General features: G+C 43.1%; 1 protein-coding gene across 2 annotated transcripts; it reads right to left on the bottom strand.

Moving 5' to 3' along the window:
• Positions 1–398: 398 nt before the first annotated feature.
• LOC110490508 (AT-rich interactive domain-containing protein 2) lies at positions 399–25,788 on the bottom strand. Of its 2 annotated transcripts, none has more exons than XM_021563931.3 (21): positions 23,433–25,788; positions 23,228–23,321; positions 22,305–22,402; positions 14,801–14,934; positions 12,225–12,443; positions 11,703–11,770; positions 11,395–11,464; positions 10,915–11,171; positions 10,650–10,746; positions 10,238–10,447; positions 9,696–9,863; positions 8,973–9,051; positions 8,658–8,792; positions 8,201–8,391; positions 5,595–7,948; positions 3,073–3,218; positions 2,662–2,800; positions 2,488–2,579; positions 2,262–2,385; positions 1,960–2,051; positions 399–1,804 (listed from the first exon to the last, which is right to left on the bottom strand). In XM_021563931.3, the coding sequence occupies exons 1-21, from the start codon at positions 23,522–23,524 to the stop codon at positions 1,693–1,695; spliced, it is 4,971 nt and encodes a 1,656-aa protein (XP_021419606.2). In that variant the 5' UTR covers positions 23,525–25,788; the 3' UTR covers positions 399–1,692. The 2 variants fall into 2 exon arrangements, with proteins under 2 accessions (XP_021419606.2, XP_021419607.2); XM_021563932.3 differs by having other exon boundaries at positions 8,973–9,048.
• Positions 25,789–27,537: the final 1,749 nt, after the last annotated feature.

Here is a 27,537-nt window from a genome sequence, read left to right as displayed (position 1 = left end):
TGGCATGGGGGCTGAAAGTCTAATTTCATAAACAGTAGCAGGAGACTGACAGTTTTAGTGACAGGCCATCAACAGGACATCCAAGTAAAAGGTAAACTACACTCAGAGCCATATATACCCAATTAAGGTAGTTTGGGGGGGACAAACCTTCAGATTGAAAACCATTCTGATCTATTTTCCACTGGGAGGGATGATCTCACAATTAAACGTTCTAAAAACAGCTCAACTTTCTGTAACTGTGTTGTAATTTGATCAATAGAATATACACATTTAGGGGAAACCATTTTCCATTTAAATATGTGTATTTAAAAGGGGATGATCACAGCCATGTAACATTGTAGAACAGAGGCACCCATTGCCTCCTCACACCACAAAACAAGAGCACCAAAACAAAGACAAATAGTTCAGTCTTTTATTTAAAAACTATAAACAGTCACCAAAGTAAATAAAGCCAATCTAACAGACTTATGTCTATGTATAATAGCACATCCTACTGACACTGCAGAAATGAGGATGGGTGGGCTGCCCCGCTCGGACGCTAACAGGCAGTCATTAATGTTACACAACACTCCATAGAGAGGATAGTCTGAGGACGTGAGCCGGAATGTGGCATGGTATTATGAAAAAAATAGTACAATAAAACTCCACACTATATTAACATAGAAAAAAAGTAGTGAAGAAAATATACCTGCACATAAAGCAAAGAACACAGGAGAAAACCTGTATAAAACTCCATGTATTTAAACCAATTTACAAATACAAAAAAAAAAATGTACGCGCACTGTGCTTGTACAATGACAAACGTTTACAGTGGATACATGTTGGGGGTGAGGGGTGAGAGAATACCTTCAATATTATTTTCTTCTACAAAATGACATGAGATATATTATTCCATACTCTTTCAGCCAGCAAAATGAGTTCTACAAGGTATTATAATACAAAAAAAGTCAGTTCCACAAAAAAACTGTTTTCCCCCCTTAACTTTACAGCATCAGTACCTTTGCAGAAATATTTACAGGTTTTAAGTACATTCATCCACTGCTGAGTATAGAATCACATTAGATACAAGTAACCAGGGATCATAAAAAAAAAAAGGTTCTACCAAAGTAATGCTTCTATTACTCCACAGAGCAAGTTCCCCAGTGGCTGTATCGGCATGAGAGGATTTTCTTTATATATATATATTCACAAATATTTACAAGATTATTTTCATTAATTGTAATGGTATTCATTTCAATAATAAATAAGTGAAAATATATTGACTCAAGTAAGAAAACCACGCTATCAAGTTCTAAAGAAAAACAATCGAGCCAGTCTCCTGCAGCTGCGTCTCCCTCCCCCTCTCCAGCCATTCCCCTCCCCCGGCACAGCAAAACCTCAACGTACTGCCGCTCCTACTCAAATAAGTTCTCTGCAAATAGTCCCAGGATTACAAAAATGTGCTCGTATTTAGGGTTTCGGTAGGAGAGTCCCTCAGGGCAGCAGTCTAAAGAGCTCCCCCTCTTGGGCGGCTGGTGGAAGACCCCGTGGCAGTTTGTTTTGTGAAGGAGATGGGGGCGATTTGAGCACAGTGGGGTTAGGGAGGGGAGTCCGAAGGGCATAGTCTGGTGTTGCCCACCTGTGTGCCCCACTGTCATGACACCCCTGAAGGATGGTTCTCCAATTTTTGGGGGTGGGGTTGCTCTTGTGGGCTCAAGCTTGGAGAGAGCGAGTCAGTTCGTAAAGGCATTTGGCGAGCGTTGTGGAGACCTCCATGTTACTGAGTGCCAGCACAGAGAGGTGGCTCTCATGCCTCTTCACCAACCTGAGAAGACAGGAAGCTGTCATTAAACACACTCCATCAAACAGTAAACATTTGTTTAATTGATTATGATTAATCACTCCGAACAAACACAGCACGAGGAGTCCTCAGATAACCCTTCTGTAAATGTGAATGTATACAAAAAAAATTGTTCTTACTTTCGACCGCAGTCTGAATACTTGGCAATGTTCTTTAGCGTTAAGGCAGCAGTTAGTCTTATGTGTTTGGTCATTGGTCCCTCTTTTTCATCCTAAGGAAAATGATTGTGAAATTCATCAGTTACAAGATATATTGATAACAAAATATTTCCAAGTGGGAATATATGATAAATATGGAGTAGTCAAGGACTGCAATGTTTAACATCTTAAATCTTATTTCCAGGTATAAAATCATAAATTTCTGTCAAAAGTCAGCCGGACACCTTCAGTGTAAACAAACAGCTAAGCTCAGCCATACTCACAGTGAAGTCCCTGAACACCAGGTTCCGAGAGCCTCTGCGTAGGGCCATAAGGGCTGCGCTCGGATGATTGACAATAGCTTTCTGTGCTCGGGGGGCTGGAGTGCTGCTTGCCACTGGCTGAGGCCTGTGGAACAATGCAAAAGACAGTCAGCCACACATAGCGCATTCTAGCATCACCAGAATGGACATTAGCACTAGCATACTAAGCTAACCAGAGGGTACATACTTGGAAGTTTTCTGATTTGGGTCTTGCGTCTGTGTCGGTTCCTGCTCCAGTTTTAGTGCGGCCAATAGGGCATCTCGAGAACAGTGCTTATCCTGCAGGAAGAAAATAGGATAATTGTCAGCAAAAACCCACAAACATGGACTGATTGATTGAGAGGTGAGGGTGTAGTTTTACCTGTAGATGGGTTATGAAGGACAGTCTCTGTCGTGGGAAAGGTTCACATCCCTCCCAGAGGCACTGGCCTGGGTATAGCTCCTTGCCACCATGCTGCGTGGCTGCATGGTAGAACACTCTAGACGGCGTCTCAAACCACCTGGAAGAACACGGATATAAATGGGACAGCCAATGAACAGGCCACAAAGACTCAATTCTGATGTTTTTTCCACTAATGGGTCTTTTGAACAATCAGCTCTGAAAAAGATCTGATGTGATTGATCAAAATACCAATTAGTGGAAAAAAAATATCAGAATTGAGCTGCCTGTCTAAACGCAGTTTTAGTTAGCCATGACATGAACACACCTTTCACAACAAAGGACTTCTCTTTAATAAGTATGTCAACTCAATATGGACAGAGATTAACTCACCGTTTACAGGACTGCCAAAGACACTTGAAGTTCTGTCCCGCTTTCCTGGTCTGTTCTGGGGGTGCCACCACGGCTTGTGGCCCAGAAAGGGAGGCGTTGGGGCTGGCGCTGCCACCCTGCACAGGCTGAGCCACTGTTGGCAGAGGCTGCGTAAAACCAGGGAAAGAAGCAAAGCTTTATCAGACCAAATAAGCAAGTGGTATTTTGTGTTGTATGATTGTGTTTGACTATTCCCCAAATTGCATTTCTTTTACCTTTTTAAAAAGTATGACAAGATAAATTGGTAAATTAAGCTAATTTTGAAGAAACACATTTAGATTCTAGCCTATCTACCCTCTGCTTACAATAGATTATACAATATGAATAACCTACCACTTGCTTATTAGTTATTTTCAGAAATTAATTAAACAGAAATATGAACAGAGTTTGAATAAATTATTCAAGGTCCTAGATCCTGAAGACTTTCATCGTTGATCTTGTTTTATGCAAGTCATTTGCTTGTAAAAAAACAACAACTGTAAGCCCTGCATTGTTATTCGATGAAATTAAAGATCACACACACCTGCCAATCCAATAAGTGCAATATAAAACACAATTGCATCTTTTCAAAGTCAGTCTGTATAAATAATTAAATGGCCTCTAACCCTACTCATCACAATGCAGTTGATTTTCCCAAATAACAGCAACAGAAAAGCATTGTAGTTGCATGTGATGGATAGACATTCAAGGTCAGATGTTTTACTTGCAAAAACTCAAGCACCCCCCCCCCCCCCAAATAACACAATCTTTGCATCATTGACAGATCCACTTTACAAAATAACATGCATGACTACATTTTTTACCATAGAGAATCAGACAAATGTAGGCTACACTGTCTGTAGGCTTCTTTCCATATTCAAGCCTATCTGGAATTACAACACTGCCCCTTTAAGGCTCTCCTGGAGATTGGTTGGCCACCCTTTGTAGCCTATAAAATATTGCAACATTACAATTACAACCAAACACTTTTCTTTATAAAATAATTCCCCCCAGGGCTTCCCGTTGTCCCTGGAACGATAAAAAATATGTCTACGGTTCATAACAGACTTGGGGATGACAGATCCCAAATTCATACAACCACTGCACATTAAAACACTTAAAAAAGCAATGAGGCTGATGCCTCAGATCAGACTGTTTAGCTTAAAATGTTGATAACGTTTTATTTCGTTATACAATAAACTCAATGCGCACTTGGCTGTAGGCTATGCACGAATGTTCCAAAATGCAATTTGCAGGAAAACATTGTTCTCAAAATCACACCGCATGAGATATGAAAATATCTGTTAGAAATAAAGCAAGGGGAGATCTAAAGATGCATCAACTAGCATGGGTTTCTAATGACTAGGATTATGCTTGGCTACTTTGAAACAAGGTAAGACGTGCTTCATAAAATGACAAAACATCAAGGTTTCAAACAATGAAGTTAATAGATAAAGGGCAACTCCACCAACCTCTTGTTCATTATCTCCAGCACAAAACCAGTTTCAACATTTACGAAAACGGTGCATTTATACGTCTTGTAGGAAAAAAACAAAAGTAAAAAAAGTTATACTAGAATACATGATCAGTTATTTTCAAACAGATTCAGTGATGGAGGTATTTTCTTGCTCCCCACCTTGGGCTAAAAACACATTGCAGGTTGATTTACATTTTATTTTTTTATATCTTACCCTATGATGTCACAGAGAAGCATTTCTTTAGGACTTTCCTTCTCATCTTTGTAACTACAGATTGTTAAAAAAAAGTGCTGATTTCACATATGTATACACTGGAAATGATAAGAGGTCGAAAAGTGGTGGAATTGCCCTTTAAATAGCTTCAAAATGCAGACCCCACTCAGAATCAAGATGGGTGATGTGCGGTGCGCAACAGGCCGGTCTTGTGACCATTTGATCTGAACGAACCGTGCCTTGAGTATGTCGAATCAAGCCTTTAGACGTTAATGGTCCTTTATTATATTTTTCAAACATGACTGGTGTTCAACCTATATTTATGTAAGTAAAAGTCTGGCTACATTTTCTGGTGCCTCCCTCATGTCAGCATTCAGCATCGGTTTGGACGCGAGGCTGTAGCCAAGATGCATATCATCTACACTTTGACATGTAGGCTTTTTTATTAATGTGCATAAAAAAATAGATTGGAATATTATTCCAATGTCGGCCTCTGATCAAATTCTGATCTGAGTAATTGTTTGATGTGAAAAAAGTGTATTACTTTTGTCCAAACTTCAATCTATATTCTTCTTGTCCGAGCATCGTTTTTACTTGTCCCGGACAAGAGAACAAGCGTTAATGTCGAGCCCTGCATTTTATGTTTGTGAAGAAAAAACGTAGTCACATGTTTTACCAGCAGGGCAAGAATGTCAATGATCCAATTAATTATTCAAGATAAGTCATCAATCTAATGAGCTTGCTAGCCAACTAAGTTGGCACATCTTGCAAAACTGGGACAAGAAACAAATTGTTGAGTTATGTGACACTCACCGTAGAGCTAGATGCCTGTATGGTGGAGCAGTTCCTCTGCTGCGTGGCATTCTCTATTGCTACTTTGGCTACTGTGCTTGGGTCGGCTCCAGCAGGCACGGCCACCATGGTGGCACTGCAGCCCGCCTTGTTGGGGTCGCTGATGGTGATGATCCTCACTCCCACCTTACAGGGAATCACAGACGCCCCCTTGTCCTCCTCCGCCGGCCTCTTGTGCGCACGGCTCTCACCGCTCAAACCATTGGCCGGCAGGGTCCCTGGCCCCGTGGCGCCCTGGGAGTTTACAGTGACGGTGGGAAACAGCTGCTGCCTGAATGCAGGCAGTGCGTAGTTAGGCCCCGGCCCCATAGGTCCGTTAGAGAAGGGGCCTGTTGCCTGAGGCCCATTGGCAAGGCGCTCTGCCTGCTCAGCTTTGGCAGTATCCTGCTGGGGGACAGAGGGCTCCTGGGGAGCCCCATGCAGTTTCTGAGGAGGACCCACCTCCCCGTTCCCCAAGTGTTTGGAAGCGAAATGATTTGGAATGTTTTTGCTTAAGTGGGCACCTGTGGAGGCGTCCCCTCTCTCAAAGTCACAGACCCCGTTGACGAGAGCCTTTTTGGGGTCGACATGGCCCTCCTGTGGGTTAGCCAGGCCAGAGGTCTGCTTCCCGTTGGTAGGGCAGCTCTCGCTGGCTGGTCCGTTGGCACAGGCCCCCTGGCTGTTCCCTGAGTGGTATGGAGGTAGACTGGAGTCCATGCACTTCCTCCCGTTAAGCAGCTTGGCCCCTGGAGCATCAGCCCCTGCCAGGTCCCCGTTGCTGGTTTTGGTGCCAGCCCCATCGGCCAGAGAGGAGTTCTCCATCACCTCGATCTTGCGTTCGTGGATGTGCAGACCCGTGGCGTCCTTGGCCTCCTCCTCCTTCTGGCAGATTATCTTGTCCCCCCTGAAGGGCAGCGGTGGCCCGTGGAGGGTGTTGCCTGTCTGGACCGCTGGCAGGCCTGGTGCAGCGGCTCCTTGGCTGACCTGGGCGGCAGCTGCAGAGGCTGAAGTGGTGAAGCCTGTGTTGGGCACCACAGTGAAGGTGACCTGGCCACCAGGAGCCTGGCCCTGGATGATGGTGGCGGGGCTGCTGGTGGAGATGAGCTGCACCGTCTGGAGAGGCCCCCCTGGGGACTGGAGCTGGCTGGGGACCAGCTGTACATTGAGCTGCTGGGGCTGAGGCTGGCCCTGTGAGGCCAACTGGTAGAGCACCTGTGGGCTTGGGGCACGCTGCGTGCTGCTAGGGGGAGGCACCTGGGGCGCGGGCAGAATGAGCTTTCCGCCCGGCGTGGAGGGCCGCTTTGGAAGCAGTAACTGTTTGATCAGGCTGGACTCTGTGGAGGTAGGCTGGGGGGGCTGCTGCTGCTGAGGCAGGGGTTGGGACTGAATCTGAAACTGCTGCTGGGGGTGAAACTGCTGCTGGGGGTTCAATTGTTGTGGTTGCCGTTTGACCGACAGCATCTGACTGACAGAAGCAGAGCCCTGCATTGGGATCTGGGTGTTGGAAGGAGTGGGCAGGCCCTGGGGCAGTGGAGCGATGGTGGAAGGGCAAGGTGGGGGTTTGGAAGGAGCGGGAGGCTGTCCTGCCAGTTGGATGGCCTGGCCACCAGACATGGTGGAGGGGTTGGCCAGAACAATCTGATGGATAGCCGGGGCATAGGCCTGGTTCTGCTGGAGGTTGGGGCTGACGATGACAACGCTGGACTGCTGCTGCTGGTTATGACTGGCTGTTGGTGGTCCACTGGCCTGCGAGGGTGCAGGCTTGGGGGCGATGTTCTGGAAAGTGACGCGGGAGCCCTGGGTGTTGGACACGCCGGCAATGGTGAACACCTGGCCCCCGCCCACCTGGAAGTTTTGCAGCGAGGAGCAGGGGGCCGACACAGCAGCGTAGTGTGGGGGGGAAGAGAATACAGCCGTCTCCTGCTGGGGGCCCTGGGAGAGGGCCTGGGGTACTGAGGAGGGAGTGTGTGGCAGGGGCGGCCGTTGCGCGATGGGCACCCCCTGAACCCGCGCCGTGAAGATGTGGCCCTGCTGTACCTGTTGGAACAGTGTGACGGGGGTCCCGGTAGGCGCCATGACTTGTTGATGGTGGAGCTGTTGGGTCATGCTGGGGCTGTGGTTCTGGACCACCTGGCCAGAGGTGGGGATGGAGCTCTGGACCATGGCCGTCTTGAGGATATCCCCTGGCTTGGCCTGCTGAGCAGGGTGGTGATGCGGTGAGGCCTGGGGGTGAAGGGGGAGCCGAGGAACAGTCTGAGCCACTTGGGGGTGAGGTACACCATCCTGCATGTTGGATGCCACCTGTGGCGCTGCCGGGTTAGCAGTAAGGCTGGGGACTGGAGGCCGGGCAAACCCAGGATACCCAGGAACAAAGCGTAAACACAGAAAGAGATACAACAAAGAACACATTAGAATCATTGACTGAGGTCTAATTTGCACATCTGCAAAGTATGTCTCACCATACTCCAAGACAACATGTATAGCAACTATGTCTTCTGACGTTTGCTGTGATAACATTCAATGTATGTGTAAACTTAAATTTTAATGCCACTAACTACAAAATGTAGTTAGTTGTACAGTGAGTTTACCTGACGGGGATGCCTGGGGGTCGACAGGGACGTCGTGCCTGGGCCCTGGTGTGGGGCTAGCCTGCTGCTGGTAGTACAGCTGGATGGGCAGTGGGATGGCCCTCCGTTTGACCCCCACCACGTGTATGTGTGCCTGAGCATTGGGCTTGGTGTCCTCCAGCCGCTTCACTGTGTGGTTTGGGAAGATTGTCCTACAAAATGATAAGAGACATGGTGTGAGTGCAGTTGACACTGAAACCTTGTCAATCATGCTTCTCAAAGTAATTTAATTTGGACCACTATATTGTAACTTGTCCATAGGGTGATTTCTTGGTTGAAAACACAACATGAATGAATATAAGGCTTCCAGGACCACAGTTGGAAATTCAAAAAAACGGAACTTCTAGTTGTGTGTTCTCCAAATGATGATGGTTTTCAATTAAATCTATTGATTTAATATGGGATTATTCCAACCAACCGTAGACATTTGAGGAAGCCTTGGGAGGCCAGGATGCCAGCGCGTCCCATCTTGCTGCATGTGGTGAGGTACTCCGAGTACATCTCTGAGCGCAACACGGAGCTCTCGCCGCTCACCTCGAAGTGGGCGTTTAGCCTGGTGGAGACAAAGGGACTCAAACTGTATCTATAGCTACTCAGGGGTCAATTGTGACCAGCAAGCTGACTGCTTGACCCGAAAACTACCGTTCAACTTACAGAGAAACTAAAGAGCTAAAATGTGTCACAGAGAGAGCATAACTATGAGAGGGTGTGTGTGTGTGTTTGAGAGACTCACCACTGCACTGTAAACTTCTCCCCATCTAGCTCAACAATACCAGGAGGAGGGGGAGTGGACTGGACAGGGACTCTTGCTGCTGAAGTGAGATCTGACATCATTATTGAGTCTAATTTGATCAACTTACAAAAGTTTTTGAATAAACCCATTCTCTATGCTGAAAACACTTTTGTTCTGATGTGAGACTGAACTGTCAAATCTGCAGAACATTGCTCCCTTCCTACATGGTGTGTTTAGTGTGCTGTTCCTCATTTTTCCCACTAGGGAGCAGTGACAGTACTGTACAAGCAGACTGCTGTGTTTTCCCTAGCTTGAATTATTCCTAGCACCTCATGCAAACATCAACTTTAGCTGATTGATTGCATACAATACGGGTTACACCAGTTTGCCTGATCATCCATGTTTCTAAATCACCAACGGATGGAAAGTCTCTACAGAACAGAGTGGATGCAGAGGCTTATGGGAGGCGTAAACTGATGAGCTGTCAGCTTTCGATCAGTCTCTAACGTACACGACAAGGAGCAAGGCTCCACAGAGCTGAGCCTATAATCTCAGGCCATTGTCTCAGGGAACTGTTCCTTTATACCATATGTCTAATTATTGCCCTCACACAGTTTGCTCTAAATTCTGATTTTATGTACAACATGAATATAACCCGGGTTCATTTAATTTCTATGTGCATCTGAAGATCAGGGGACAGGGTTTAAGTGTTAAGATGCTCACCTGGGATGGGTGCGCCCTGCAGCGGAGCAGGCAGCTGTTCTACAAGCTGTGGCCGCACCTCGGCCACCTGGCTCTGCCCAGCAGCCTGGTGCTCCATCAGCCTCACGGCCGTCAGAGCATCCGGACCAAACGTGTGCAGGTCCACTGACACCAGCCGTACCAGCAGATCTGCCCAGGGACACACATATACACCGTTTAATAACGTACGTCTAAATTGTTGCATGACGGTTGTTTTGGATTTCCCAATTCTGAAAATGATTGAATTTCCTATTTCTCCAAGAGACGACAAATATCTTCTGTGCAACCAGTTTGTTTCCCAATTCATGTAGCTTGGTTGCTGTGCCATGCTAAGAGACTATACTTAATCAAACTGTACTCAAACACTCCATCAGTTGTTAATGCTATACATACTTTATCTTGGTTAGACGGTTCTCCATCCCCTCCATTCTGGTTGGTTGTTTATACTACTGCATGTATCCTCAATCCTGACTAGTGTCTAGGTTACTAGTACCATGGTTAGGGCTAGGTTGTTGGTATCTCACCTATGCTCCTGTCCACGGAGGCGATCTTGCTGCAGGGGATCTCCCCCAGCTGGGCCAGCAGGTAGAGGACCTCCAGGGAGGACATGAGGAGCATGAGGTCAGGCAGCGACAGCAGGCTGATCACCTCACGGTATGACTCCTGGTCCACGTACTCACAGATCAGCACACTGTTGTCCTCCGCCTTGCTCAGATTACCCAGGATCTCCATGGCTGAGGGGAGGAGGAACAAATAGTCAGGCTCTGGGGAAAATCATCTCTACTTTTATCACAATTTATGCTTACTGTTTTTACATAAAGACATGAAGTTGCTTTCGCATTACAAGGCCAGTGATATAAAAATAAATCTGACATTGAATTTGTAATAAAAAGACCCAGACACTGACAAAGATAAAGTATGGGCTCTTTCACTCACCCCTCATCTTCAGGAACCTGTCCCTTGACATCAAGCATTTGGTGATGGTGTGAAACATTAGGTGGGTTGTTCGAAAGTCAACAGGATCTAACTGAAGCTATTGGGAGAGAAAACAGAGATATTAATTAATGGAATCATCAATAACACAAATGCTCTGGAACAGCTACAGCCTTGTCTAACATGATACTGAATAGTACTACTTAGCTCCATACTGCACAAAAGTAATAACATCCAGAAGATAAATATAACAGTAAAAACGCCTCACCTCTGCGGCCACGTTGCCGAGTGTATCCAATCCCAGCTGCCGTAGGGAGATGAAGTGGCAGTGGGCGCACAGTAAGAGGAACCGCAGACAGGTGCGGTTAGCAGCAAGCAGTTTGACGTTGGCCTCCTCGAAGGAGAGGTTGCGGAGGATGACTCCCACCTGCAGGACCCGCTGACCCTCGATGTCGCTGATGCCTAGGTTGCGTGGCGGGTGGAAGAGGGCGCCCCAGCGCTCGTCCCCCAGCGTAGTGTCTGTCACTGGGAGAAGAGCAGAGAGAACAGTGAATGTCTGATCCCCCAAGGACATCGAGGGTCTGAGCAATGGTTGAGAAATCTTCAAATACTTTATTACACAAAAAGTCCACAAAACAATGTTGCCGTAATATTTATTTGACGTGCTATTTTTACCATTGATGTGCAAAAAATATTTTATTGTGCCATGGGTCTTTTAAAATTGGGTCTGTCGGCATAAATTGCTTACCTTGTGTCAGGCTGGTCTTGTCCCAGATGAGGTCCCAGACTTCAGAATCCTCTACCACATCCTTCCAGAACTGTAGAATCATATTCACAGATTATTATTGAAATAGTGACTGCCGAAAAGATGCATTGCTACAAAAAACAAGAGCGGTTAAGGCTGATGTACTCCCGCGAGGACATATCACCGTATTCACGAAGATCCCTGAACGGCTGGAGGCGAGGCAACTGTTTTTTTTTCTCCCTCTGACCAAAAGCCCTGTAACTTACAAACCTATAGTATACATATATAGTGAGTCTGTCAGTCAAATCTACCTTCATGAAGTCCCGGGAGGTTTGCTCCTTCCAGTCCATCCCAAATACAGAGGAGAAGCTGCCTAGTGCTGCAAATTCACAAGAGTACCGTTAGAGAGAACATTCCAACCCTTACATTCTGAGACAGAAGGTACTTTCACACCTGAGGGATCACAACAACAAAAAAGGTTCTGCTATGGCAGTGCCTTGAAAAGGAATGCACAGTGTTCACATTTTGTTGTGTTAAAGCCTGGATTTCTGCATTGAACACAACCTTCTTCAGACTATAAATTAACAAGTTTACCAAGGAGGTAATAACTCATCTAGTCTCCATACAGGCAAATGAAAGGGAATAAACTACTGACTCCCCATTTCCACTTTAACCAAAAAAGGAAACTGAGCACAGTAGTGCGAGTGTCTCAACATTTCCCCCAAGTTCCCATGATAGACAAAGATTACAAAAACACACATCTTTCTAATTACTGTCCTGCAAAAATAGATTTGGATACTAATGAAGAATATTTAAAGGTGTTGAAGACGTACAGTCATCGAAGACACCTGCATGTGCCAGTAGCAGCGTGATGAGTTTGGGGTCTTTCTCCAGCTGCATGGCATGCTTGCTCTCGTTGGAGAGGAGAGTGCAAACGTTGATTGCGAAGTCCACTTCATTGGGCAAGCCCGACAGGAGAGAGAGCACCAGTTTGTTATAGTCGCAAGGGGCCGTGAACTCCATGGACAGTCCATAGCTTTGGCGGAGATAGTCTGGGGACAAAAAAAACCCACAAATCCAGTTGTAATTTCAACTTCAAAGTGAATGTAAAGAAAGCCTGATGAAAACATACAAAAACATTATAATGTTGCGCTATAAAGACCTTGAGAAATTATACTTTTATTTAGACTGTTTAAAAAAATGGATTGCAACTGCATGCACTGGGACACCTGCCTGATAATGAATATGCTTTCAAAGATAGGAAACAGTAATTAAAGTCACATGCAGGGGGTGGGCTTAACAAGTGCAACTTCCTGAAGCCTCAGTCACTTGGCATAACTTTGCTGGCATGGCAATGATTGTATGGTATATTTCAGTTATTTGAAATTGATTACGGTGCAATCAATGGGATATAAATAGCCAACTCCTCACAGCTGGCAGCTTTGCATCTGTTTCACACGTGTGTGTGTGTGTGTGTGTGTGTGTAGCTGTCAGGACTCCTGAACTAGAGCTACTTCACACATAGCGGGCATGGTGGTAATGCACCATCACACAGCACCATGGTAACACACTGTTGCAAATTGCCTGCATGCCTGCGGAAATGACAACCTCAGTTCAGATACACTCTTACTGATGGGGGTCTCTCAGGCCTGTGCAAGATTGTATTACAATTTTTGTCCAAAGTCAAGATTATTCAAACAATTATCTCAACAGCCATATGAGGGAGGATATGAGCTTCTGGTGGCAGAGCACTGGTTTAAAGGCCCATATGTTTGCACATAAACAAAAGGAGTATAAATGTAGCAGCCCAAATACCGTATGAAGTACATTGCGTCTCAGTTCTGAAACAGCTCAAAGACTAATCCTAGTACAACTCCTCTTTCTTGGAATATAGGCTACTTTCATCATACATTTTAAGATCTTGTTGTCTTGCTAACATTCTCCTCTCTTGAGCTTTCCAAATTATATCTTGATGAATCTATGATTATGTTATGAGGTGGAATAAATTGTCTGAAAAGACAAAGCAAACAAGCCTGCAGTATATGCACATTCAGATGACTAACGAATGTGTGCTTTGAGTAGAGAGAGACCTAGTTCTCCCAGTCAAGAGTGTTGCGAGGAAGTTCAGTGCTGAAGGTGGCCATAATGTTCTCCATTTGAGTCGTAAAGTTTCAACTCAAACCAGAGTTGGCGGTGTTCTTCAACAGCCACATCACTCGATACTTGAAGAAATATCCACCTTGATAAACACACACCAAGGTTGTCCTCTGACCTAAGAGTACTTTTATTTATTTCACGGCATCCCAAAATCCACCAAAGGGTGGTTGCTTTACCTCACAGTATGGATACAGTAGAGTATCACAATTTAATTTTTGCTGGTTTTACATCGTTACTGTGACTATATTATTAACGTTAGTCAGGTGTACGTACCTGCCCCACATATCAGGTATTTATCATCCTGTAGCTTTTTCTCCATCTTATTTTTTATATATATATTTTTTAATTAAAAAAGAAAGCATGTTGAGCCAACAACGTGAGCACTTTAACCTCCACAACTAGTTCTCATGGCTTTCTCTTGTCCCTCTGCAGCAAATATACAGTATAGTGAGCATGTGTTTGGAACATCGAATCGCAATACATACAGAATAGTGATACATATACAATCTCAATACATGTCTTATCGGCATCTAAGTATAGTGATATTGTATCGTGAGGTCCAAAGCAATTACTAGGGCTGGGAATTGCCAGGGACCTCACAATAAAATATTATCACAATATTAAGGTGCCGATTCGGCACGCGATTCTCATTATTCTATGTGTATTGCGATCAGATACTGTGATTTGACTGTGATTTGATGTTCCAAATATATTGCTCACCTTATGTCTGCTTATGGCTGCAGAGGCACAAGAGCGAGCCATGAGAAAACTAGTTTTGATCAGTCAAGGAAATAAAATAGCTGAAAAGAAGATGAGAACAAGTCATCAAGGAAAAATACTGGAGTTTTGGGGCAGGTACTACCGCAAAATGAATACTGCGATGCTGTCAAAACGATATATCAAAAATAATATCCCAATATGTAACCATCTATTTTTCCCCCCACCACTAGCAATTACCCAGCCCTACCTCTCAGATACCTGTCCAATAAAATCACTCTTCTCAAAGTGTCAATAAGAAACTAAGTTTTTATCATACTTGCATCTGTTTCTTTCCTGGAATATGCCACCATCCTGAAATACCACTGTCCCTTTAAGAACTAGCTCGAAAGCAAAATATGGGGCCATCCCTTCAAGAATCGTTATTGTACTTCAAGTCCTAGCCCAACCAACAAGATTTTGGCAGAACTTATGTAGCCAATTATTGCTTTGTGGTTGTTTGAAGACACTTTGTAAAAGAGAGGGAAAGCTTTACCTGATACAGTGTGTTGCTGGTAGTTATAGGAGCAGGGAATTGCACCGATTGGAAGAGATGGTTTCGGGTTCCCAGGCTGCACCTCGTCATCATCCTCGCCGAAGTGATGGACCTTTTCATACTTTTCTAAATATCTGTAGACAAAAGAGAACTTAATGCTCAGAGGGTGACTGATCCAAGACCCCACCTATTCCTACTCTCCCCCCCAATATCGAATTTAGAATGGCTTCTCTATAGCAAATAATCCTGTTTCACCCGATCCTCAAATCTCCCTAACTAGGATAAGTCCTGTATCCTTAGACTGTGGCTTCAACATCAACTGTTGTGCCTCCAAATCCCTGATAACAAAACTGGACACCCTGGCACATTCCCACCATATAAATTTGCCAATGGAGTATGACAGCCACTCTGAGGAATTTGGTTAATGCCTGCAATCACACAAGTAAACTGGTAGGCTACACTCCGGCCTATAAAGACTCACAAGCCTACTTCTGTGAACTCCTAACATTTTCAAAGTCCTCCTACAGACAACACTAATGTTGTTGGGCTATCTGTGCCCACATTCTATTCCAACCCCAGTCACAAAGCAATTCCACTACTCAGTCGCAGCAGAGTGGAACAAACTACAAAACTGGGCTTACAACACAACCAATGTCTCTCGCCTACTTCTAAAATCGACAGAGTGAACATGAATGACTACACGACAAAGCATGAAATGAAAATACTGCCAGAGGGGGATAAAAATCCAATCCAAGTTTGACATAGAGACCATCGGTTATGTTGAAATAATTATGTTTACGCCTAGCTGACTCAAGAATCAAAAGACATGTGCAAGTGTTTAAGCAGAGTACAAGTGATGAATCCTTTGTGCCCTATTGCTTAGGGCAAACTAGTTTATCAAGAGTCACAACCAATACCAGTATTCCTTAATATGTTTATTCAGCTTGGATGTGACACAGGTGGGGATGATATGACCTTATCATCAGCACAGACAGAATATTCCAGACACTGGGGTGATGTCCTCATTCAAATGACCAACCGCTCAGCTGGGGAGGAGTGCAGAAAAGCAGAGGGAGTTTCAATGAAAGAAAAATACTGACAGCTTTCTGTCTAAAGCCAAAAAAGTCTACAAAAAAATCTGCAAAACCTTACTTGAGTTGAGAATGTCTAATAAGTGCTGCAGCCTTCTCTCACATGTTTAGGTAGGGAGGAACCAACACATCTGCACATTGAATATTTGTTTACACAGACACATGCTGCAGTGGTGGCAACAGAAAATACCTCACCAGTGGTAGCGTGGAAAGCCCTGGCTAAGCGCGGAGTGTGTGTGCTGCCGTGAGTCAGAGTGAGAGCTCCAATCTGAACGGAGTCCCAGTGCTGCTGCTGGTTCGCCGTGACCAAGGTAATCCCCCGTCCACGGCGCGTGACACACTGGACTATAAATACACCAACTCTCCGTTTGGAGAGGCCCTGGCTCTGCACAGCGTCATCACACACTTGTCTGGGCACGGGCAGAAGGGGAGGCGGGATGTGTGGTGGTGGTGGGTTCTGTTGCAGCTGCTCATGTATGCACTTCCCTTTTCATACATGGCTGGCAAAAAGCACCCATTCTTCTGACAAGACAACAGCCAGAGTGCCACAGAAAAGCAACACAGAATTAGGAGGCCTTCTCATTATCAGTGTCCAATCAAGTTGACATTTAAAAAATAATGTCATTGCATGTGTCATACCATCAGCTGGGGAAAAACAAGCAATTAAGGTAGAACAGGGCTCTTAACTCATTTTTTTGTCCCCAGCAACAACAAAAAATATATATACTTTTTTTTTTTAAATCACATTTTTTCAATTAATCTGAACGGCACACAATAAAAATGTAGGCAACCAACTGAAGCCATAGATCTACCACTGCAAATGGTGACTGTTTGAGAACTGATGTAATTTAGGGTTGTCCGGATCATACAAGAGCTGATAGGACATAAGAGCAACCCTCTCAATAAAGGCTGCCTCAGTGAGTGAGTGAGTGTGAGAGAGAGAGAGAGAGAGAAAATTGGGTGCCGCCTGTTGGACAAGCACACATACAAACACACAATCAGATTGAGTAAACTAACTGGCATTACTACTGTTCTATAAACAGGTATATATTATTGTACCTTTAAATTAAACGCTTGCAGATTCATTTGAGTAGACAGAGACAACTTATTAAACATGGGGCATTCAACAGAGACCGATGAGCAACATTAGAAATCCAGATTATGTAGCCTAAAGCTATGTCAATTGATAGGCTGGTTTTATGGCTGATAAAATAATAAATGGAAGCACTATATACAGGCCACTACTGAGAGTGGGGGTGGGTGAAATCCAGGTACTAGGTTGTGGACAAGAAACTGGTCTGGGGAGACAATGAGAAGACACCGAGAAGAAAGCTAACAACCACAATCAAGGTGGGAATCACAACAAATATAAAATAATGCCATTAGACAAAAAATAAAACACTTTGGCCTCAAGACCATGCTTAACATAATGAGAATGGTGGCTAAGTTTAATTTGTCAGCCCCCTAAATACATTTTCCACAAGTGTAGTTAGCTTGTTGCAAAGTTAAAGTCCGTCTCACTTTCTATCCAACAGAAACATTTCATTTCAAACATTTCTTTGTGTGATCTGCAGAGAGCTTACCACAGTCAAAGAACATTGGGACAGCATGCCCAATCTTAGGCCAGTAGCAGTAGTAGTGTTGCCTACCTCGGCTAGCTTTCGCTAGTCCCAACAGCTCCAATCCCCACCCCTGGACTGTTATATCTGTGATTCAAAACCTCTCCTAGCTATTGTTGCTGACAAGGTTTAACAATTTTAAAAATAGTAGAGAAAGGCATGGGAAGCAGATAACCAGTGACAAAATAAGGGGGTATGCTGAGGGAGAGCTAGCTGTGGCCTCACACAGTGGCGGAAAACCAGAACAAAACCTAAGCAAATAACCATGGCGCTTCACCTGTAATCAAATTGCAAACAAGCAGACGTTCTATAGTTTTCTTTGTCCAACACAAGGTTAGGTCCTACTTGCCAGTCAAGTCTTGTAATGTATGCCAGGCATTGGAAATAGGATTTGGAGTAGGGAGAGCTGCTCTTCTTAAACAGTGGTTCCCGGGTGTACCTTTTTTATAGAGTGAACAACTTCTGCTGCCCATCATTCGCAACAGTTTGTCCTATCGACTTAAGTGGGGAACTATGGAGTTACTCAACTTTAGCGGATTGTAATTGTTAGGCCTACATCTGATGATAGAAAACACCAATTTCACTGTTACAGTTCATATGAGGAAATCAGTCAATATAAATAAATGCATTAGGCCCTAATCTATGGATTTCACATGACTGGGATGACAGATATTCGTCACAGATACCTTTTCTTTTTTTCTTTAAGTAGGGGTTGTGAATCAGAAAATCAGTCAGTATCTGGTGTGACCACCATTTTCCTCATGCAGTGCGACATCTCCTTCGCATAGAGTTGGTCAGGCTGTTGATTATGGCCTGTTGTCCCACTCCTCTTCAATGGCTGTGCGAAGTTGCTGGATTTTGGCGGGAACTGGAACACGCTATCCCAAAGAGCATCCCAAACATGCTCAATGGGTGGTGACATGTCTGTTGAGTATGCAGACCATGGAAGAATTGGGACATTTTCAGCTTCCAGGATTGTGCACAGATTTTTGCGACATGGGGCTGTGCATTATCATGCTGAAACTATGAGGAGATGGTGGCGGATGAATGCCACGACAATGGACCTCAGGATCTCTGCATTCAAATTGCCATAGATAAAATGCAATTGTGTTCGTTGTCCATAGCTTATGCCTGCCCATACCATAACCCCACCACCAGAAGGCACTCTGTTCACAACGTTGACATCAGCAAACCACTCGCCCACATGATGCCATACACGTGGTCTGAGGCCAGTTGCACGTACTGCCCAAATCTTTAAAATGACGTTGGAGGCGGCTTATGGTAGAGAAATGCACATCCAATTCTTTCAACAGCTCTGGTGGACATTCCTGCAGTCAGCATGCCAATTGCACACTCCCTCAAAACTTGAGACATCTGTGACATTATGTTGTGTGACAAAACTGCACATTTTAGTGGCCTTTTGTCACCAGCACAAGGCGCACCTGTGTATTGATTATGCTGTTTAAATAGCTTTTTAATATGCCACACCTATCAGGTGGATGGATTATCTTGGCAAAGGAGAAATGCTCACAAACAGGGATTTAAACAAATTTGTGCACAGCATTTGAGAGAAATAAGATTTTTGTGCATATGGAACATTTCTGGGATCTTTTATTTCAACTCATGAAACCAACACTTTACATGTTGCGTTCATATTTTTGTTCACTGTGTTTTCCAAGCTACAAAACACAATACTTAACATACAGCAAGTTTTTAAAGGACCAGAGATGTCTGCTTTGTGTTTTCATTTTTGCCATGTAAAAAATATCACGATACTAGTATCGTCACAGCCCTAATTTATATGACACTGGTTTAGAAAGCAAATTGACTTTTCATAAAAATGAATATGGTATGCACGCTTGGGTTACACCAGGAAACTGTTGACATTGTCTGCAAAATCTTGTTGAAATAACATGCATTTCCAAAGTTTCAGCAGACTCGCTACAGTTCTGTGGCTCGCTGATACATGAGTTTTGCTATATCATTTTAGCACCCTCTATTTAACATCAGAAAGAGACATACAGATATCAGGGGACATCGGGGTAACACCGGATCTCTAAACGCTGTTGCCGCGTTTCACCTTTGTTGAGGTGCCAAGGCTAATCTCACTAGCAAACGATGTGTGAATGAGACAACTTGATTGCCTCGGACTTCACTTATGCATGAAAACAGCGAGGTAGTTCTAATTCAGCTCTTGTTTTGGCATGGGCATCACAGTGCTAACATCATGATGTTGGGTACAGTCTATTCACGAGCTGCATCTGTCTTAAGAGACCTCCTCTCCTGCACCTGAACTAAGGTGAAGGAAATTGACAGACAAAAGCCAATTTACTGTACGCAGTAGGCACAACATCAATATTGCTTACCCCCATGTATCAGGTTCAAACCAATGCAGATAAAAGGATACAAGGGGAAGCAACCACTAGACTGTTGAACTTGTGCCTCAACATGATGGTTGTAGTGACTTGAATTGAGCTGCAACAACTCATTTATTCCATGTTTGTCTTTCACATAAGTGGAATTTTTATTCCAGTTTTACTAAACGACAATCAGAGGTCAACTATTGAGTCTATTGCTCAGATTCCCATGTTGTATGATTACTTACTATTTTCACTGACAAGTGGCTTGGCAATGTTGATTTAAGTAGCGGTACAAGAAGACCAACAAGCAAACGACTCCCTACTTCAATACATTTCTGACTATTCAGCGTTTGCCCTTAAGACCGCGTTGGTATTGAGCTACACCTCCCAGTTAAACCAAAGGGCTCTTTGGTTCCAATAAGTTTCACCGTTACAGGCTTGCTTACCCTATAATAGAGACCTGGCATTGGGCTACATCTCCCCCTTAAACCAGTTTGAGTTGATGGTAGAAGGCTGTCTTAGCCTGGCCAATTCAATTTTTTGTTTGGTAAAGACACAGGAGTGTGGTAAAAATAAACAACATATATAAGCTGTGAAAAAAATCTTCCAAGGAATGGTAGTTGTAGACCAGAATGGTCAAACTTCTATGTGATCCCAGTGGGCTGTGTCATGAGGTAAAACCCAGGAAAAGTTTCAGGCAGTCAGGTCAAATGCAGGCTTGAAATGGGTTAGGCCTGTGCATTTGTTTGAAAATATGAGGCAAAATAAAGCATGTATCTGGGCAGCTCCCAACAGCTCCTTCCAACCTGCTGATGTTCTGTCAGTTAGGCTATTTATATCTCTGTGTTTCAGTCAAACATTGTTTTACAGGGCTCTACGCATACTTTTTTTTTTTTTTACAAGGAGCACATGTGCGAACTAAGTCGGAAAATGTAGCCAGGTGCACACAAAAAATATTTGAAGTAATAATGTTAGAATCCTTCATTCTTCTAGGCGCACTGGTGCTCCTAAATAAAATATCACAATACTTGTACTTGACGATACACATATGCGAACTGTGACGACATTGTATATGTGAGTAAAATGGTCACATTGTGGAGCCCTGCATTATAAATTAGCCTATGACTCTTCAAATGACAATTTGAAAGTGGGGAAATTTGTCTCACTGGGTGCGGGCTTTTGTTCCCAGCCAAGCAGCAACACACCTGTTTCTTGGTTGAAGACCATGTAGGCCTTGTTGATTGGTAGAATCAGGTGTTGCAGCTGGGCTAAAACAGCCTGCACCCACACCTCGCAGGGTAACATTGCCTGCCCAATATCAAATCAGCTTTGCATGGGAAGTTAATGTAAAAATATTTTAATTCAACAAACTCTTATAGGGTATCAAGCGTTACTATTGTTCATCTGATAGCAAGAATGAAATCCTTTGCTAAAAATGCTGGAATAACCAGGACCATTTGGAAACACTTCATTACTGTGCTTGGCCTATTATTGGCTCTGCATGTAGGGCCTATACAAAATCCCATGATGACTTAAGAGAGGTTGGCAATAACATCTTTAGGCCTATGCCGAGTTGTTCAAATTCATAAGCCATATCTGTAGGCAGTTATGATACTTAGGTAGAGTCTGTGTGAACCTTGTTAAGAATTTGACTTGCCTACAAGATTGGTTACTTGCAGACTGTTGACCTAGAGCTCTTTAAACCATTCCCAAATTGTGAAGGTGATTAATGCAACAGGATTATTAAAGATATGTTGCTTCAACTAACTGGCAACGCAGCGTCGTATAAGCAGCCTCTAGGCTAGACTGGTGAATATGATCCTTCCTCTTAAAAGCAGGTGACCGTGTCAATGATGGCAATATTTTGGAGGGAAAATGAGACTTGAGTAGAGAAGCAGCTCCACAATGGCCAAAGGCTTACTGCTGGTGAAACATCTACACCGAGGGCAAAAGGTGTTTAGGGTAACGTGCCGCTTATTGCAGTTGTGGCAACGGCTAGCCTATTCAATTGCAAAATGACCAGCCAGCATTCAGTAACACACAAATCATGGACCATTTAAAAAGCATTCCCAGTTCATGTCCCTTAATAATAGTTTAAATCTACAAAGAGAATATGTATGGCAGAATCCCCAGCAGTAAGACATGGCATAACAAACAAACAATTATATATATATATATATATAAAATAGTGATCTGCATTAACCCAGTAAAGTTTAGTAAATTTTACATCAAAACATACTGCTATGAGGCATAAATATTGCAGCCAAGGTAAGGTCCAGTATGGTGTTTTTGTTTTCCGTGTTCAACATCTTTACAACTGTCAGCAATGCTGGATTGTTGCATGGTCCTTTCCTGCTTCCAGCCTCTCAGAATTTGTAAACATTTGCCACATGCTGTCTGAGTGTAGTAGCTAATACAAGACCATGCCACTTACCGAAGGTAGTACTGTTTTAAAACAAATGCTGCATTTGAACAACTCCTTGGGAAGTTAAAATCTTCACCCAGCTCTGACCACTGATTCTTGTCAGAAACCTGTAAAGTAAATAAGGATGTTATTACACATTTTTCAATTAAGCAATATCAGGATGCATAAAATATGTATTAGATGAATCATAAACAATCTGATTAGCATCTAGTAACAAGATGTTAATGTTAGCTACTTTTATTAGCTAGAACTGTGTATTTAATTCCATGTTTGCAAGCAACAACTCACAGCTAGCTACAGCTTGAACTGGATGGCTTACTTACAAGCTAGTGTTAGCAATCTGGCTAACATTACTTTTCTGGCAAGCCAAGCGTGCAGGCTAAATGTGGTAGCTTCCAAAGCCCGAGACAACGATGACCCGCTTCAGCACAATGCTAGTAGCAATGATGGAATGAAGGCGAGCAGTCTTTATTTGGGAAATCATTTTCACGTTTACAGTTTTCAATAAATAGGCCTGTGTGCGGCCTACATTTGTCTTCAGCCATAGAGCCAAAGATGGCTAATGCGAATAACTAGCTTCCCCCAAATTATCGTAAAAAATCTACTTGCACAAAATGTTACCTATCCCCCGCGGCGAATAGTTCCTCCTAGCCAGTGCCGATAATCGATGTTAAACGTGCCCGCTAATTTTGAGTTGCTCTTACTGCACTCAGACTCCGAGCAGTGCAGCTACCGTACGGACTTTCAATTCAAACCATACACAACACAAGCCACCACATTGCATAGATGGCAAACTAGCACAAGGCCGACCGCAATCATCTCTCTCCTACAGCCGTTTTAGTATGAAATAGCTATTCGGGATGCCGAAAGAGAGTTCTCTAGCTGTTCACTGAAAACCGAGAGTGCGAAAATGCACTTTTTGTTGCACTCACCTTAGCAAATCCACCTAACGAAATGACTCTGATATAGAGAGCATTAAGATCTAGTTCTTTCCCACCCACGATAGGAATCTTCTTGAACGGCGATCTGAAGGAAAAATAATGAAATACATGGAGAATAGTATTAGTAATTGTTTGTAAGCATCCATAGTCATATGTACATGATGTTTAAAGGTGTATTTAAACGCCCCATTCTCACCCTCTGCTTCGGTGAAATTGCCGCAGCTCGTCCAGGAAAGCCAGTCCCTTCCTTCGCTGATCTAGTACATTTTTCCCCGTCGAATTTGCCATTGTTTTTGCATGTAAAAACGGTTAAACCCCCACTCACTCGCTTCCTAAGACACCAAGGATCCCATACTCCGCCGGCGCTCAGTCATTCGCGAAGCTGAGTGTTTAAAAAAGTTAAAGAAATAGCTAATAGCAAGAAGAGCGCCAGCTCGCTAATAAAGACTGATGCACAGCTATACACAGAAAACAAGCCGATTCTGCAAGTTGTAATAAACACTTAGCCAGAATAACGGCCGATTTCAACGGCAAACTACAACTGCCATTGTAAAATATGCTAAATTAATAGTTTTGGTATCAAATGTGTTCGTTTGGAGTGGTTTGACAGTGTGTTACGGACGCGGCTCCAAGCAATCGCACACACTGTAGAGCGGCAGCGGGATCCAGTTCCAGACAAAAAGATCTGAGGCCTCGAGCTCGTACTGCCACGCAGCGCCCTCTACTAGAAACAACGGTATTGCACTCCAAAGCGGTTTATTGGAACAATAGACAGTGTTGTCTTTTTTAGAGCTCATCTGAAATGTACAAGAACCGTTCAAACAGAACAAAATTACTACTGTTCGTGGGGGAGGGGCGCTTTTGGATATATTATAAGAATAATAATGTGACAAGTTGACAACCATTCAAAATAGATTATTCAGAGTTTCCACATATATTTTCCTGTGCTGTGATAGCCCTACTTTATTCTCAAAGTTGGCTGGCTATATGTTGATCAATATTAGATGCAACTGACATGCAATTAATTTGTGTAATGGTTTCATCTTAATTGTAAAGTTTGGTGAAGTGACTGCTTTCTCTGAATATTCTTAACTAAGTAGACTAATCATTACAGTTTATAAAGTCACCACAGTAAATTCAGTTTTGCTAATTTCATCCACAAAATGAGTGCTTCGTGATATTAATTATCTCAGTGCAGTATCCCATTACACCACATTGCTTTACACCTGTATCAAAGCGGTGACAGTTCTTAGCTAAATTGGCTGGACCCAGACCGGAACTCTAAACTGTCAATGTAGAAATGAAGACGAGTTATAATAATGTATCATTACTGTACTGTTTGTTTACAAATACTTTCTCTTGATTATATTGTGATAACGAAATCACCTGGCTGTTTCAATAGCCGCAACTCTCCTTTCTACCAAATCTAGCTACAATTTCAAAGTGGTAATGCCATATTGTGTAATATCTTAATTGGAGATAGCTAGTAATGTAACTTTATTCCAGTAACTGCAGCCCTTGCCTGAGAGCAACCGGCTACCAGGTTATCACCGGTGTTGGACCCAATAGCCTAGCAGTCAGAAATTACTTTTGTCTCCTGAGATGAATGGAAATTGCTCATGATCCCTTTTCTGTAACTGCCAGACGGATATCTATTTGACGAGGTTACAACATTCAACCATTACACGTACTCCTGTGCTCAGAGAAATTTCTGTCACAAAATGGCGGAGACAAACGTTAATAGACCCCATTTTGTGGAGTAGAAAGTCTATGGATGCAGCTAACTTTACCCACTGGATATCAACGATTCAGCGAAATAAATAGCAACAATACTGAGATTAGCGGCTCGTCAACATTGAGGCATTCGATTTCGGATTTACTAGTTGACGGTGGCTGCTAGCTAGTTAGCCACATTTAGCCAGCAGCTAACGTTAGCCACATAGCTAGTCAGTTTTAGATCCAGGATAGTTTATGAATGGGTTTGGAATTAAGCAAATGTTTCGTGTTTCCTTCCATGGGCAGAATGGTTTTATTTGCTGACATGGTGGCAACGTAGCGAGCTATTATTGGATAGCTAGTTGTAACGTTACCTATCTTGCTAGAGGCATATTGGTTTTGAACAGCTCATGTTAATAACTACGTCAACGTTCCTGAATAATCCCCCATCCAGGGTTAGTTTGCTAACCCCGAGGGATTATTTAAATAGTATACCCATTACTTTATTTTAACTGTCCAGCTAACGTTAACTAGCTAATATAGCTAACAACCATATCAACTTTACTCACCGGAAACTCTAGCTAACGTTAGCTAGTTAACGTTTTCTAGCTGGCTAACAGTTGTCAATCTTCTAATTTAGCTAATGTTCGCTGAAGCTGTTGATTGCTGGCATGTGTGTATTCGCAGTAACTAGCTAACTATAATCTCACAATCAATATAAACAATTTTAGCAAATAATTTCACGTTTTGACACAAGACAGTTGCTAGCTACAAAATGGACGTGTCCTCCCACAGGCTGGCTACAGATAAACTGAAAGGCAAAGTTTCGCGCGGTTAGCTAGCAGCACGCGCTCTGTATACTTAGTCAAATCTAGCTACTTGGAAGGCCTGCAAAAAATGTATACTGATGGCTGCATTGTAAGCGATTCACATAGCTGATGGATCAGTATTGGAATTTACTTTTTCGATACTGGATCAAGCTCAAATACAGACAGAAACAAAGTATTCACAGCAAATTTATAACATGTAATCACGTAAAATAAAATGCATATATTCAGTCAAACAACTGCCTGTTATGCTCGGCATGAACGTTTTAAACAATAATTTCCTCTGTTGAACAGGATACTGCTTAAAAATAGATTTCAGATGCCAATATAATTATATAAGAGAATACATACAGTGATATAGTCAGCAATACCTAGCCATTTTATAAAATAAATAAATACAATTTTCCTCAAAATCCCTGACATTACCCACGTTTCTAATGTGATTATGTACTGTATGAGCATTGCTCTGTAGCTTTGTATGGGTTTCAAAAAATACATTCAGGTGCAATATTTTGACTGATATCAAAAAGCTGGTCGGCCATCACTGGTTTGAGACATGAAGCTGAAAGCAGTGTCCATCCAGTGATGAACTGCATGCATGGTCGGTTGTGATGTCACATGTTGGTCTTCATTAGGTCTAAAAAACATTTTATAGCAAATGGCGCAAAAGGGGCCATTGTCCACGCTGCCTCTGCACACCTAGACAAAAGATCTCAGCAGGGTTATAATTGCATGTAACGTCCTTGTCTTCCAGGTCCTTGACATTTCCTGGATCTCAACTGGAATACATTGAATTACTGCTGGTAAACCCATAACGTGAAAAAATAGCTCCCCCTTGTGGAGATTTTACTTGCAAGCGATGCGTTGAATATGTTGCGTTTCATGTTCAAAAATATGAGGCGTTCTATGTCCTATGTAAGAAACGTTACTAATAAATATCAAACCAATACATTATCAGGGAAAAAATAATTTGCAAAAATATATTGATTTGTTTTAGAAATACCAGGGAAATGTACAGTTACAAAGGCCAGCTGTCACATGTGTATTTGTAATGGAAAACCTGTAATATATGCAAACATGTATATAATACGCACTATATTTCATCCCCCCAAAAAATCCATATCCCTGGACACTTCAGCGGGTGACTATCCAGGAAAATTAAGAAAAAGGTGCATTCTGTTTCTGCATAGATCAGAAATGTATTAACGAGACATATATTTTCAAGTCCTTCATCACCTGATTCCCTTTTTGTTCAAACTGGGCTGAAGCGTGCTTGGGTATACTTTCCTTACACTATATTTAATGTTATGTATAGAATTACATTTTGACATATTTTATGGGAAATGAAATGTATCTTCTTATTTCTCGTGTTTTTTTCTTCTAGTATTACATTGTTATTGATTTTTGCATTGTTGGGTTTTGAGTTTGCAAGAAAGGTTTTTCACTGTACTTGTGAATGTGACATTAAAACTTGAAACTACTCAGTTTTGCGTAAGGGTGAAGGATGCTTCTTTTGTTTGGGTGTTTGTGGAGACATTGCCCAACCTGATCCGATGCCTGTGTCATTGTACAGACAGTACACCATCTAGAATCATTGTGTCTACACTCTGCACTGTGTAAAACTGTTCGTTGCCCATCCAGCCACACTGGCTCAAATCCCTGTCCAAATTAGGTCTCCCTCAAACCAGATGTCTGCTGAGCCTGATTCAAGTCCCAGTAGTTGTTCCAGTGGTCTCACTCTCTCCCTCTCTCTCTCAC

The sequence above is a fragment of the Oncorhynchus mykiss genome, chromosome 15, assembly GCF_057628025.1.
Source record: "Oncorhynchus mykiss isolate SJ-2025 chromosome 15, ASM5762802v1, whole genome shotgun sequence".
NCBI classification, from domain to species: Eukaryota; Metazoa; Chordata; class Actinopteri; order Salmoniformes; family Salmonidae; genus Oncorhynchus; species Oncorhynchus mykiss.
The sequence above is the reverse complement of the archived record's forward strand: the minus strand, read 5'-3'. Positions and strand labels throughout refer to the sequence as shown.